Raw genomic sequence first — 14,989 nt, forward strand, 5'->3', positions numbered from 1 at the left:
TCATTATCTCTATCTTTCATTATCTCTCTGTCTCTCCCTCTCCCTCTTTCACTCTGACACACTCACTCTGTTTTCTCTCATTCTCTCTCTCTTCCTCCCTCTCTGTCCCACTCTGCCATTCACTCTGTTTCTTTCTCTGTCTCTCTGTCTTTCTGTCTCTCTCTGTTTGTCTCCCTGTCTCTCTACGTCTCCTTTTCTTCTCTCTCTCTCTCTCTGTTTCCCTTTTCCTCTCTCTCTCGCAGGGTGTGGTTTATTGGGAAAAACAGAGTCCCGTTTTGGGAACGTTTAGTGGGTTTTTCCCCAAGCCGAGAACGGCCTCGGACCCCCTCCCCCTCGGACCCCCCACCATGGCCTCCGGACCCCAACAACACCCTGACTCACAACGCCCCCCTCATCCCACCTCAAAAAGGCAGGGCACCCTCGGGCCCAATCCTTGGCGGTGCCCTGGCAGGCTGGCAGTGCCAAGGTGGCAGGTTGGCAGTGCCAAGGTGGCAGGTTGGCAGTTACAAGATGCCTGGGTGGCAGCGGGAATGCCAGGGTACCACCCTGCCCAGAGCCCCACCCCCCCGGGAGATTTCCGAGGGCCTGGGAGCCCTCCACCCAGGTCCTGTTACGCCCGGTCCATGTATGTGTGGAGCAGTGCTAAACAGCTCCATGGCGAGATCTCCCAGGCCTGGGCGCTCGATCCCGAGTCTCCGGAGAATCGGGTGCCGACATATTTAAAGGAGCCTAACTGGTTATATATAAATCTGGATGGCGCCCAGCGAAGGAGCGATCCAGATCACAACATCTCGCGAGATCTCGTTACACCACAGGAGGCGGTCCGAGTGTCACAAATCGTGCGCGAGGTCCCTGCGAGGTTTAATGGCCTTGTCACCGAGTCAGGTGCAATAAGGCCGTTCGATCGCACCCTCTGTCTCTCTCTGCCTTCCTGTCTCTCTCTCTCTCTGTCCCATTCTGTTTTCCTCTCACCATGTTTTTCTCTCTCTCTGTCTCTTTCGCTCTCTGTCATTCACTCTGTCTCTCTCTCTCTCTGTCTCTCTCTCTGTCTCTCTCTCTCTATCTCTCTGCCTCCCTCTGACTTTTTCTCTCTCTCTGTCTTTCCCTCTTTCTGTCTCTCTCTCTCTTTGATTCTCTCTGACTTTCCCTCTTTCTCTGTCTTTCTCTCCCTCTGTCTTTCCCTCTTTGTCTCTCTCTCTCAGTCTCTCTCTATCTCTCTGCCTCCCTCAAACTTTCTCTCTGTCTGTCTTTCCCTCTTTCTGTCTCTCTCTCTCTTTGCTTCTCTCTGACTTTCCCTCTTTCTCTGTCTCTCTCTCCCTCTGTCTTTCCCTCTTTGTCTCTCTCTCTCAGTCTCTCTCTATCTCTCTGCCTCCCTCAAACTTTCTCTCTGTCTGTCTTTCCCTCTTTCTGTCTCTCTCTCTCTTTGCTTCTCTCTGACTTTCCCTCTTTCTCTGTCTCTCTCTCCCTCTGTCTTTCCCTCTTTCTCTGTCTCTCTCTCTCAGTCTCTCTGTTTCTCTGCCTCTCTCTGACTTTCTCTCTCCCTCTGTCTTTCCCTCTTTCTCTGTCTCTCTCTCAGTCTCTCTCTATCTCTCTGCCTCTCTCTGACTTTCCCTCTCCCTCTCTCTCTGTCTCTCTCTCAGTCTCTCTGTCATTCTCTCCCTCCCTCTGTCTCTTACACACTCTTGGCTCAATCTTCTAGTTGTTGAGAAGTTTGGGGTTTGGGGATAACGTTCTGCTCTGGGTCACGCTCTGGCAGCCAGCAGTTTGGTGAGGGTGGGGGATAGGTTTTGATGGGGTGAGGGAATGCTGGGAGTGTGGGGCGGGTCAGGGGGAGTATGGGGCAGTGTGTTTGTGGCACATAACACAGCCTCATACTGAAAAAATCACTGAGCCTTTTTCCAAAACTCCTCAAATCAGCTTTGAGACTTGATGCACAATCAATTGCACAAAGACGCAGATTGGGTACAACTGTGGCTTTATTACAGTCAGATGCGTGGCCTCCTGCTGCAGCTGGCGAAATGGCAGGGCACTGGAGGTCATGCATGTTTATACAGTTCTCCGTGGGCGGAGCCAGCCGGCAGGGGCTACCGGCGAACCTGTAGCGCCGGTCCTACCTCACATCTCCTATTACAGTTGTTCACCACAAGACAGAGACTTGCCATGTGCCTTCTGGGTGTTTAAGGGAGATTTCATAGATTTCATAGAATTTACAGTGCAGAAGGAGGCCATTCGGCCCATCGAGTCCGCACCGGTACTTGGAAAGAGCACCCTACCCAAGCCCACACCACCCTATCCCCATAACCCAGCAACCCCATTCAACCAACACTAAGGGCAATTTTGGACACTAAGGGCAATTTATCATGGCCAATCCACCTAACCTGCACATCTTTGGACTGTGGGAGGAAACCGGAGCACCCGGAGGAAACCCACGCACACACGGGGAGAACGTGCAGACTCCGCACAGACAGTGACCCAGCCGGGAATCGAACCTGGGACCCTGGAGCTGTGAAGCAATTGCGCTAACCGCTATGCTACCGTGCTGCCCCATGATGAGGAGCTCAGTCATTGGCTGCAGAGCCGGGGAAAGGCCCACATTGCTCCTTTGTGGGAAGAGCTGCCCAGGAGCTCGGACCGCACCCTCCCTGCCGCCCAATCCTTGTGCATTGCTCCGCAGCAGGGAGAGAGCGGCCCCGGTGTACACATTCTTCCCTGCGGGGGCGGAGGGCGTTTGCTGGTTGGGGCATTGAATCCCCTGGGAGAGGGACAGAGAGAAACCCCACTATCTTCCCATCCCCACCCGGTTAAATCTGTGGCAGGGAGGCCCATGGAGCTCCCTCTCCCTCCACCTTAACTCAGGCCCTTAAATTGTCAATTGTTGCCTCATGCCACAGCCGCTGGTATTAAATACCACCTCTTGTTTCCTAAATCTTCCCACCGTCTCTTTCTCTTTCTGTTTCTCCCTGTCTCAGTCACTCTCTCACTCTCTTTCTCCACCTTTTGTTCTATCTTTCACTCTCTTTCACTCTCTCTCACTCTATGCAACCTCCCTTTCTGGTTTAGCTCAGTGGGCTAGACAGCTGGTTTGCGATGTAGAACAAGGCCAGCAGCACGGTTCAATTCCCGTACCAGCCTCTCCAAACAGGCGCCGGAAATGTGGCGACTAGGGGCTTTTCACAGGAACTTCATACTTGTGACAATGACAGGTTATTATTATTATTATTACTTCTCCCCTTTACGCTTTCTCTCCCACTCTCTCTCATTCTCTGTGACCCTCTCTCTCATTTTCTTTCCCCTCGTAATCTCTCTTTCATCTCTTTCTGAATCTCTCTCACTCTGTCATCCCTTTTCTTTCTGATCTCTCTCTCTCTCTCTCACTCTCTCTCATTCTCACTCTCTCTCATTCTCACTCTCTCCCACTCACTCTCTCACTCTCTCTCTCTCTCTCTCACTGTCTCTCATTCTCACTCTCTCTCATTCTCACTCTCTCCCACTCTCTCACTCTCTCTCTGTCTCGCTCTCTCACTCTCTCGCACTCCCACTCCCTCACACTCTCTCTTTCTGTCTCACTCACTCTCTCTCAGTCTCTCTCTCTCTCCCTCGCTCTCACTCTCTCTCTCCCACTCTCTCTCACTCTCTCTCGCACTCTCTCACATTCTCTCTCTGTCTCACTCTCTCTCCCACTCTCTCTCACTCTCTCTCGCACTCTCTCACACTCTCTCTCTGTCTCACTCTCTCTCCCACTCTCACTCACTCTCACTTACACACTCTCACTCACTCTCTCACACTCTCTCTCTTTCTGTCTCACTCTCTTTCTCTCACTTTTCTTCTCTCTTTCACACACTCGCTTTCACGCACGCTCTCCCACTCCCTGTCTCACTCTCCCACTCTCACTCATTCTCACACTCTCACTCACTCTCTCACACTCTCTCTCATTCTCACTCTCTCTCATTCTCACTCTCTCCCACTCACTCTCTCACTCTCTCTCTCTCTCTCTCTCACTGTCTCTCATTCTCACTCTCTCTCATTCTCACTCTCTCCCACTCTCTCACTCTCTCTCTGTCTCGCTCTCTCACTCTCTCGCTCTCCCACTCTCTCCCACTCTCTCTCACTCTCTCTCGCACTCTCTCCCACTCTCTCTCTGTCTCACTCTCTCTCCCACTCTCTCTCACTCTCTCTCGCACTCTCTCACACTCTCCCTCTGTCTCACTCTCTCTCCCACTCTCTCTCACACTCTCACTCACTCTCTCACACTCTCTCTCTTTCTGTCTCACTCTCTTTCTCTCTCTCTCACTCACTCTCTCACTTTTCTTCTCTCTTTCACACACTCTCTTTGTCTCTGTCTCACTCTCTCTCACTCACTCTCTCCCTCCCTCTCTCGTACTCACTCTCTCCCTCTCTCTCGTACTCACTCTCTCCCTCTCTCTCTCTCATACTCACTCTCACCCTCTCTCCCTCTCTCTCTCACGCACTCTCTCACACTCTCTCTGTCTCACTCTCTCTCCCACTCTCACTCATTCTCCCACTCTCACTCTCACCCTCTCTCTCTGTCTCACTCTCTCTCCCACTCTCACTCTCACCCTCTCTCTCCCTCTCTCTCACTGTCTCTCATTCTCACTCTCTCTCTCATTCTCACTCTCTCCCACTCTCTCACTCTCTCTCTGTCTCGCTCTCTCACTCTCTCGCACTCCCACTCCCTCACACTCTCTCTCTTTCTGTCTCACTCACTCTCTCTCAGTCTCTCTCTCTCTCCCTCGCTCTCACTCTCTCTCTCCCACTCTCTCTCACTCTCTCTCGCACTCTCTCACATTCTCTCTCTGTCTCACTCTCTCTCCCACTCTCTCTCACTCTCTCTCGCACTCTCTCACACTCTCTCTCTGTCTCACTCTCTCTCCCACTCTCACTCTCACCCTCTCTCTCTGTCTCACTCTCTCTCCCACTCTCACTCTCACCCTCTCTCTCCCTCTCTCTCTGTCTCACTCTCTCTCCCACTCTCACTCACTCTCACCCTCTCTCTCCCTCTCTCTCTGTCTCACTCTCTCTCCCACTCTCACTCTCACCCTCTCTCTCCCTCTCTCTCTGTCTCACTCTCTCTCCCACTCTCACTCTCACCCTCTCTCTCCCTCTCTCTCTGTCTCACTCTCTCTCCCACTCTCACTCTCACCCTCTCTCTCGCACCCTCTCTCTCTGTCTCACTCTCTCTCCCACTCTCACTCACTCTCACCCTCTCTCTCCCTCTCTCTCTGTCTCACCCTCTCTCCCTCTCTCTCTCGCACCCTCTCTCTCCCTCTCTCTCTGTCTCACTCTCTCTCCCACTCTCACTCACTCTCACCCTCTCTCTCCCTCTCTCTCTGTCTCACTCTCTCTCCCACTCTCACTCTCACCCTCTCTCTCTGTCTCACTCTCTCTCCCACTCTCACTCTCACCCTCTCTCTCCCTCTCTCTCTGTCTCACTCTCTCTCCCACTCTCACTCTCATCCTCTCTCTCCCTCTCTCTCGCACCCTCTCTCTCTGTCTCACTCTCTCTCCCACTCTCACTCTCACCCTCGCTCTCCCTCTCGCTGTCACCCTCTCTCTCCCTCTCTCTCTAATTCACTGAGTGCTGACACTGATGCCTCTTGTGTTTTGCAGTAGGACCTTCGACCATTCACCCCAACTCCAATCTCCACTTCTTGGTGCTGCCAGGTTTGCTGACACTGACAGTGGCCGCCGTGTGTTTCATCGTGTGCTTCAAGAAGTGAGTGACCCAACAGCACAGTCAGGCCAGGGACAAAGGAGGCAGCTCCTCTACACAAGATGCTCAGCTCTCCTCCAAAACACTCAACACCTCAGGGAATCCCTGCACCACCTTCTCCTGTAATTTGTAAACACCCTCATGGATCAGGTGTAGACACTGCAAGGTGGATATTTACTGCCCATTCCTCAGATGCGCTGGTCTGGGATAATTGAGGGGACAGATTAATGGGAGGGACACACAGGCTGCTTTGATGTGTTAGTCATTGAATCGCCTCAAGATTTATGATTGACACAATCTCACACTAAATGCAACACCATTATTGCGAATTTTAAACAAAACATTTTCAATGAAATGGTAGTTACCCGTGAGCTGGTCACCCTGATCTGAGTGTCGGCCATTGAGGAGAGATCTTTCACTGAGATTTTCCTGCTTGATTCATCAGGATCTTTCCTTCAATTATCTGTCTTCTTTCTGGAGTGTTTATCTGTGGGTCTGTGTCAGGGATTGGCGTACAGAATACAGTTTGTGAAATATTTTATTTTTTGACTTTGTGAAACAATTTGTACACAATCCTCTTCTGTATGAGGATTGGTTAATTAGATGCATGGTCAGCTATTGGTTCGTTTGTGTAATCCCAAATTGTCTTCCATCATTAGGGCAGCACGGTAGCACAGTTGTTAGCACTGCTGCTTCACAGCTCCAGGTCCCAGGTTCAATTCCTGGCCCTGGGTCACTGTCTGTGCGGAGTCTGCACGTTCTCCCAGTGTGTGCGTGGGTTTCCTCCGGGTACTCCGGTTTCCTCCCACAGTCCAAAGATGTGCAGGTTAGGTGGATTGACCAATGATAAATTGCCCTTAGTGTCCAAAATGGTTAGGTGGGGTTTACGGGGATAGGGTGGAGGCATGGGCTTAAGTGGGGTGCTCTTTCCAAGAGCCGGCGCAGACTCGATGGGCTGAATGGCCTCCTTCTGCATTGTAAATTCTATGATCAGTTTAACCACGTAAGGACTTCCTTCCTATCCAACTCTGATTTCTTGTCTGGCTTCAACCAGTTTGCTGTTTTGTGATAACTTGGCTCCACCAGTTGGGTGCAAACAGCAAACATTTATTTCCACATCCTGCTCCGTACAGAATAGTGTAGCTACGATGCTGCCAGTCTCCGTACAGGGTAGTGTAGCTACGATGCTGCCAATCTCCGTACAGGGTAGTGTAGCTACGATGCTGCCAGTCTCCGTACAGGGTAGTGTAGCTACAATGCTGCCAGTCTCCGTACAGGGTAGTGTAGCTACGATGCTGCCAGTCTCCGTACAGGGTAGTGTAGCTACGATGCTGCCAGTCTCCGTACAGGGTAGTGTAGCTACGATGCTGCCAGTCTCCGTACAGGGTAGTGTAGCTACGATGCTGCCAGTCTCCGTACAGGGTAGTGTAGCTACGATGCTGCCAATCTCCGTACAGGGTAGTGTAGCTACGATGCTGCCAGTCTCCGTACAGGGTAGTGTAGCTACAATGCTGCCAACCTCCGTACAGAATAGTGTAGCCACGATGCTGCCAGTCTCCGTACAGAATAGTGTAGCTACGATGCTGCCAGTCTCCGTACAGGGTAGTGCAGCTACGATGCTGCCAGTCTCCGTACAGGGTAGTGTAGCTACGATGCTGCCAGTCTCCGTACAGGGTAGTGTAGCTACGATGCTGCCAGTCTCCGTACAGGGTAGTGTAGCTACGATGCTGCCAGTCTCCGTACAGGGTAGTGCAGCTACGATGCTGCCAGTCTCCGTACAGGGTAGTGTAGCTACGATGCTGCCAATCTCCGTACAGGGTAGTGTAGCTACGATGCTGCCAATCTCCGTACAGAATAGTGTAGCCACGATGCTGCCAGTCTCCGTACAGAATAGTGTAGCTACGATGCTGCCAGTCTCTGCACAGAATAGTGTAGCCACGATGCTGCCAATCTCTGTACAGAATAGTGTAGCCACGATGCTGCCAGTCTCCGTACAGGGTAGTGCAGCTACGGTGCTGCCAGTCTCTGCACAGGGTAGTGCAGCTACGATGCTGCCAGTCTCCGTACAGGGTAGTGTAGCTACGATGCTGCCAGTCTCCGTACAGGGTAGTGTAGCCACGATGCTGCCAGTCTCCGTACAGGGTAGTGTAGCTACGATGCTGCCAATCTCCATACAGGGCAGTGTAGCTACGATGCTGCCAGTCTCTGTACAGGGTAGTGTAGCTACGATGCTGCCAGTCTCCGTACAGGGTAGTGTAGCTACGATGCTGCCAATCTCCATACAGGGTAGTGCAGCTACGATGCTGCCAGTCTCCGTACAGGGTAGTGTAGCTACGATGCTGCCAGTCTCTGTACAGGGTAGTGCAGCTACGATGCTGCCAGTCTCTGTACAGGGTAGTGTAGCTACGATGCTGCCAATCTCCATACAGGGTAGTGCAGCTACGATGCTGCCAGTCTCCGTACAGGGTAGTGCAGCCACGATGCTGCCAGTCTCCGTACAGGGTAGTGTAGCTACGATGCTGCCAGTCTCCGTACAGGGTAGTGCAGCTATGATGCTGCCAGTCTCTGTACAGGGTAGTGTAGCTACGATGCTACCAATCTCCATACAGGGTAGTGCAGCTACGATGCTGCCAGTCTCCGTACTGAATAGTGTAGCTACGATGCTGCCAGTCTCCGTACAGGGTAGTGCAGCTACGATGCTGCCAGTCTCCGTACAGGGTAGTGTTACTACGATGCTGCCAGTCTCCGTACAGGGTAGTGCAGCTACGATGCTGCCAGTCTCCGTACAGGGTAGTGTAGCTACGATGCTGCCAGTCTCCGTACAGGGTAGTGTAGCTACGATGCTGCCAGTCTCCGTACAGGGTAGTGCAGCTACGATGCTGCCAGTCTCTGTATAGGGTAGTGTAGCTACAATGCTGCCAGTCTCCGTACAGGGTAGTGTAGCTACGATGCTGCCAGTCTCCGTACAGGGTAGTGTAGCTACGATGCTGCCAGTCTCCGTACAGGGTAGTGTAGCTACGATGCTGCCAGTCTCCGTACAGGGTAGTGCAGCTACGATGCTGCCAGTCTCCGTACAGGGTAGTGTAGCTACGATGCTGCCAATCTCCGTACAGGGTAGTGTAGCTACGATGCTGCCAATCTCCGTACAGAATAGTGTAGCCACGATGCTGCCAGTCTCCGTACAGAATAGTGTAGCTACGATGCTGCCAGTCTCTGCACAGAATAGTGTAGCCACGATGCTGCCAATCTCTGTACAGAATAGTGTAGCCACGATGCTGCCAGTCTCCGTACAGGGTAGTGTAGCTACAATGCTGCCAGTCTCCGTACAGGGTAGTGCAGCTACGGTGCTGCCAGTCTCCGTATAGAATAGTGTTACTACGATGCTGCCAGTCTCCGTACAGAATAGTGTAGCTACGATGCTGCCAGTCTCTGCACAGGGTAGTGCAGCTACGATGCTGCCAGTCTCCGTACAGGGTAGTGTAGCTACAATGCTGCCAGTCTCCGTACAGGGTAGTGTAGCCACGATGCTGCCAGTCTCCGTACAGGGTAGTGTAGCTACGATGCTGCCAATCTCCATACAGGGTAGTGCAGCTACGATGCTGCCAGTCTCTGTACAGGGTAGTGCAGCTACGATGCTGCCAGTCTCTGTACAGGGTAGTGTAGCTACGATGCTGCCAATCTCCATACAGGGTAGTGCAGCTACGATGCTGCCAGTCTCCGTACAGGGTAGTGCAGCCACGATGCTGCCAGTCTCCGTACAGGGTAGTGTAGCTACGATGCTGCCAATCTCCATACAGGGTAGTGCAGCTACGATGCTGCCAGTCTCCGTACTGAATAGTGTAGCTACGATGCTGCCAGTCTCCGTACAGGGTAGTGCAGCTACGATGCTGCCAGTCTCCGTACAGGGTAGTGTTACTACGATGCTGCCAGTCTCCGTACAGGGTAGTGCAGCTACGATGCTGCCAGTCTCTGTATAGGGTAGTGTAGCTACGATGTTGCCAGTCTCCGTACAGGGTAGTGCAGCTACGATGCTGCCAGTCTCCGTACAGGGTAGTGCAGCTACGATGCTGCCAGTCTCCGTACAGGGTAGTGCAGCTACGATGCTGCCAGTCTCCGTACAGGGTAGTGTAGCTATGATGCTGCCAGTCTCCGTACAGGGTAGTGTAGCTACGATGCTGCCAGTCTCCGTACAGGGTAGTGTAGCTACGATGCTGCCAGTCTCCGTACAGGGTAGTGTAGCTACGATGCTGCCAGTCTCCGTACAGGATAGTGTAGCTATGATGCTGCCAGTCTCTGTATAGGGTAGTGTAGACACGCTGCTGCCAGTCTCCGTACTGTCATGATATTTAGATCAACATATCATGGTGCAATCACACACACACCGATGGACAGGCAGTTGGACCAACCAGCACACACATAACATCGCAGCCAATCACCAGTGAGAGCACACGCACTATAAAAACAGGGGACACTACAGTTCCCGCTCATTCCAGCAGCAGCCAGCTCAGAGCACCGAGCTCAGAGCCTGCCACTCAGATATTCACCATGTGCTGAGTGCCTCACCCAGATAGTGATAGGACAGGGTCCACAGATTAGCTGGTAATGCACGTACCCAAATTAGCAGTGTGCTGTTACAGTTGAGTAGTTAATAAAATTGAGTTACACCATCTCCAGCCGTGTTTGATCGTTTGTACATCAGAACACCCAACACGACATGATACCAGAAGTGGACGCAAGCCAGTGCCTGTGAGACCTACCTGCAACGTATCAGCAATCCGCCGTCCTGCACCGTGGAGAACATCAACCCGCCGCCGCCGCTCCGAATCGCTGGCAATCTCGGGGTCAATTGGAAACTGTTCAAACAGCGCTTCCTGCTCGTCCTCGAGGCCACAGACAGAGAGAATGCATCGGACACCAGGAAGATTGCCCTTCTTCTCTCCACGGCGGGGCAACACGCCATCCACATCTTTAACTCCTTTACATTTATGGACATCGAGGACAAAACCAAATACAAGACGGTGCTCCTGAGGTTCGATGAACACTCAGCGTTGAAGTAAACGAGAGCTTCGAGAGGTACCTGTCCCAGCAGCGCCTGCAGCGTAAGGACAAACCTTTCCCGTCTTATTTAACACACCTCCGCATCCTCGCGCAGTCCTGCGGCTATGGGACCACCTCTGATTCCATGATACGCGACCAGATAGTTTTTGGAGTCACGTCGGACACCCTGCACCAGCAGCTCCTTCGGGTTAAGCAACTCACCCTGGCGACTGCCGTCCAGACCTGCATCCTGCATGAGAACGCCACCAGCCGGTACTCACACATCCAGGCAGCCGAAACGGCGCGGCACGGGCCCCATGAGGCGGAGCGGGTCCTGACGATCGAGTACCTCCCGGGCCGCGGCCTGGAGGAGGCCGGCCATTTCGCGCGCTTTCTGAGGACTCTGGCGCTTGTACGCGCCAAAAGAGGGGACGCTGACGCAGAGGAACGCGATGCGCAGGTGCGTACTACGCAAGACCGCACCGCGCATGCGCGATGGCGCAACGAACACACTGACGTCACGACGTGCGGCAAATGTGGCTCCGCCCATTTAAAGCGGCAATGTCCTGCCAAAGCGCGACAATGCCTACGCTGTGGCAGGTTGGGCCACGGTGCTGCCTGCTGTCGAGCAGCTCACCCTGCCAACTCGTACCCGTTTAACCAGCCTCGCAGAATCATTCGGGCAATTCAACCCACGTTCACCAAGTCCGATCCCGACGTCACACAGACCAATGACACTGAGGACAGGAAGCCAGTCCGCGTTGCTGTCATCAACAAGAATAAGCTGTCCCCGAGTCGAATGCACCAGCCGCTGTCGGTGCACAGCATTGATCCGGACGACGAGTGGTGTGCCACCCTGACGGTCAACCGATCCCAGATCAGGTTCCGCCTGGACACTGGTGCCTCCGCCAATCTCCTCGCATGGTCAGCATTCCAGACCCTGAAAGTTAAACCACCTATTCTGCCATCCAACTGTCAACTCGTTGACTATAATGGCAACGTCATCCCCGCCACGGGGTCGTGCCAGTTCGAAGTGACGCACAAATCACGTAAAGCCACACTCCCATTCGAAATCATGGGCTCCTCAAAGGACTCTCTGCTAGGCGCACAGGCGTGCAAAATCCTCCACCTTGTACACTCTCTCTCTCCAGAAGGCAGTCCGATTTCCCAGATGCAGACTTTAGGGTGCAGCTCAACTCAATCCTCGCCCACAACCAGGAGGTTTTCGAGGGCAAGGGCACACTGCCCTACACGTACAAAATCCGGCTTAAACAGGATGCCACCCCGGTAGTTCACGCACCTCGCGGGGTCCCAGCACCCCTCAAGGACCGCCTCAAGCAGCAGCTGCAGGACTTTCAGGACCAAGGAGTGTTTTCCCGGGTAATGGAGCCGACTCCATGGGTCAGCTCCATGGTGTGCGTCAAGAAGCCCTCCGGCGAGCTCCGGATCTGTATTGACCCGAAAGACTTAAATTGCAACATAATGAGGGAACACTACCCCATACCCAAACGTGAGGAGATCACGAGCGAGATGGCTCAGGCAAAAATATTCACCAAGCTTGATGCCTCAAAGGGCTTCTGGCAGATTCAATTAGATCAGTCCAGCAGGAAGCTGTGCACTTTCAACACTCCATTTGCAGATACTGCTACAATAGGATGCCGTTTGGCATCATCTCGGCCTCTGAAGTGTTCCATCGCATCATGGAACAGATGATGGAGGGCATCGAAGGCGTGCGCGTCTATGTAGACGACATGATTATTTGGTCCACCACACCGCAGGAGCACATCAGTCGCCTCCAGCGCGTCTTTAAGCAGATACGGGACCAGGGCCTGCGTCTTAACCGAGCCAAATGCTCTTTTGGACAAACCGAGCTGAAGTTCCTGGGGGACCACATCTCCCGGTTGGGTGTGCGGCCGGATGCCGACAAGGTGGCAGCCATCACGGTCATGCAGAAGCCGACAGACAAGAAGGCGATGCTACGCTTTCTAGGAATGGTCAACTTCCTAGGGAAGTTCATCCCTAACCTCGCTTCCCACACCACAGCTCTCCGGCACCTTGTCAGGAAGACAACTGAATTCCAGTGGCTTCCCGCCCACCAGCGTGAATGGGAGGAGCTCAAGGTCAAGTTCACCACCGCCCCGGTACTGCCGTTTTTCGATCCTGCACGGGGGACGAAGATCTCGACTGACGCCAGCCAATCCGGCATTGGGGCGGTCCTCCTGCAACGGGATGACGCCTCATCATGAGCCCCAGTCGCCTATGCGTCACGGGCCATGATCCCCCCAGAGCGGCGCTATGCGCAGATTGAAAAGGAGTGCCTAAGCCTGTTGAGTGGCGTTGACAAGTTCCACGACTCTGTACAAGGCCTTCCCCAGTTCACCGTGGAGACCAACCATCGCCCGCTGGTTGGCATCATTCAAAAGGACCTCAACGATATGACCCCTCGCCTCCAGCGCATTCTGCTCAAACTCCGGAGCTACGGCTTTCAACTTGTCTACACCCCGGGTAAGGACCTCATCATAGCAGACGCTCTGTCCAGGGCAGTTAACACGCCGTCCGACCCTGAGGGGTTTGTTTGCCAAGTCGACGCACATGTAGCCTTCACTTCTGCCAATCTGCCGGCCACTGACGAACGCCTGGCCCACATTCGACGTGAGACTGCGGCCGACCCCCTTCTGCAACGTGTGATGCACCACATGACGGACGGGTGGCTCAAGGGACAATGCCCACAGTTTTACAACATTCGGGACGACTTGGCAGTCGTGGATGGTGTCCTCCTGAAGCTGGACCGCATCGTGATCCCACACAGCATCACCGGCTTGTCTTAGAACAGCCGCACGAAGGCCATCTCGGCGTTGGGAAGTGCCGGTGGAGGGCCCGAGAGGCTGTGTACTGGCCGGGAATATGTGAGGACATTGCCAACACTGTGCTCAATTGCCCCACCTGTCAGCGGGTCCAGCCGGCACAACCCCGTGAGACCCTACAGCCCCATGAGTTGGTCACGTCCCCCTGGTCGAAGGTGGGCGTGGACCTGTTCCATGTGCTCGGCAGGGACTACATCATCATCATCGACTACATCTCCACATCATCATCATCGACTACCTTTCCAGCTATCCTGAGGTCATACGCCTGCACGACACCACGTCATCGGCTGTTATCCGGGCCTGTAAGGAGACCTTTGCTCGCCACGGCATTCCGCTCACCGTGATGTCAGACAATGGCCCCTGCTTCGCGAGTCAGGAATGGTCTTCCTTCGCCAGCTCATACAACTTCACACACGTAACGTCCAGTCCTCTGCATCCTCAGTCGAATGGCAAAGCAGAAAAGGGCGTCCATATCGTTAAAAGGCCCCTCTGCAAGGCTGCTGATGCAGGATCTGACTTCTGCCTCGCCTTGCTGGCCTATCGCTCGGCCCCACTGTCCACGGGCCTATCGCCGGCCCAGCTGTTTATGGGTCGCACCCTCAGGACCACTGTGCCATCCATTCACGTCCCAGACCTCGACCATGCTCCGGTTCTTCGGCGGATGCAGCAACAGCGCGAGCAACAAAAGGCGACACATGGTACTCGGGCGAATGATCTTCCTGCCCTGGTGCCTGGAGATAATGCCCGCATACACCTTCCGGAGGGCGGCTGGTCGACAACCGATGAGGTTCTCCGACAGATAGCTCCCCGCTCGTTCCTGGTTCGTCTGCCTGATGGCTCCATTCGCCGACGCAATCGGCCTGCCCTGCGTCTGGTTCCGCGCTCGCTACGCGATCCTGCCCCGGTGCCACACCCTCCTGTTGTCCCTTCAATGGACTTTGTTGACCTTCCGAACACCCTGCATCCTCCTCACTCGACTGTGCCCCGGCCCATTCCTCAGCCGGTGGATCCTGACCCACCCTTGAGGCGGTCAACCCAAATTCGTCGCCCACCTGAGAGACTTAATTTATGAACCTTTTCACATTGGACTCACTGACTTGTTCTGACATACTGGGTGTGATTCTCTGACCCCCCACACAGTTCAGTCTCTCTTGGCCCCGGCATACGTCTAAAACCAATGTAGCATAATGACCAGACAGACAAGTTCAAGACCAACGATCGCTACCAGACGGATGAGCCCAGCAGAAACAAAGCCATTTCTTCCACCCAGCCACGCAAGACCCGGACAAAGGCCTTGTTCATCTGCAAAGAGCCGGTTGCCCTGAAGTTAAGTACAGGTTATTGTAGTGTTAGGTGT

At 53.8% G+C, this 14,989-nt stretch overlaps 1 protein-coding gene across 1 annotated transcript in view; it reads left to right on the forward strand.

Annotated features, from left to right (window-relative positions):
* The window catches only part of LOC140387033 (tyrosine kinase receptor Cad96Ca), a 93,474-nt gene that overhangs the window by 9,191 nt on the left and 69,294 nt on the right, over positions 1 to 14,989 (forward strand). The window contains exon 3 of the mRNA XM_072470015.1: positions 5,629 to 5,734. Coding sequence (XP_072326116.1) covers positions 5,629 to 5,734 — 106 coding nt within the window. The remainder of the gene's footprint in view (positions 1 to 5,628; positions 5,735 to 14,989) is intronic.

This window comes from Scyliorhinus torazame, chromosome 12, assembly GCF_047496885.1.
Source record: "Scyliorhinus torazame isolate Kashiwa2021f chromosome 12, sScyTor2.1, whole genome shotgun sequence".
In the NCBI taxonomy this organism is placed as follows: Eukaryota; Metazoa; Chordata; class Chondrichthyes; order Carcharhiniformes; family Scyliorhinidae; genus Scyliorhinus; species Scyliorhinus torazame.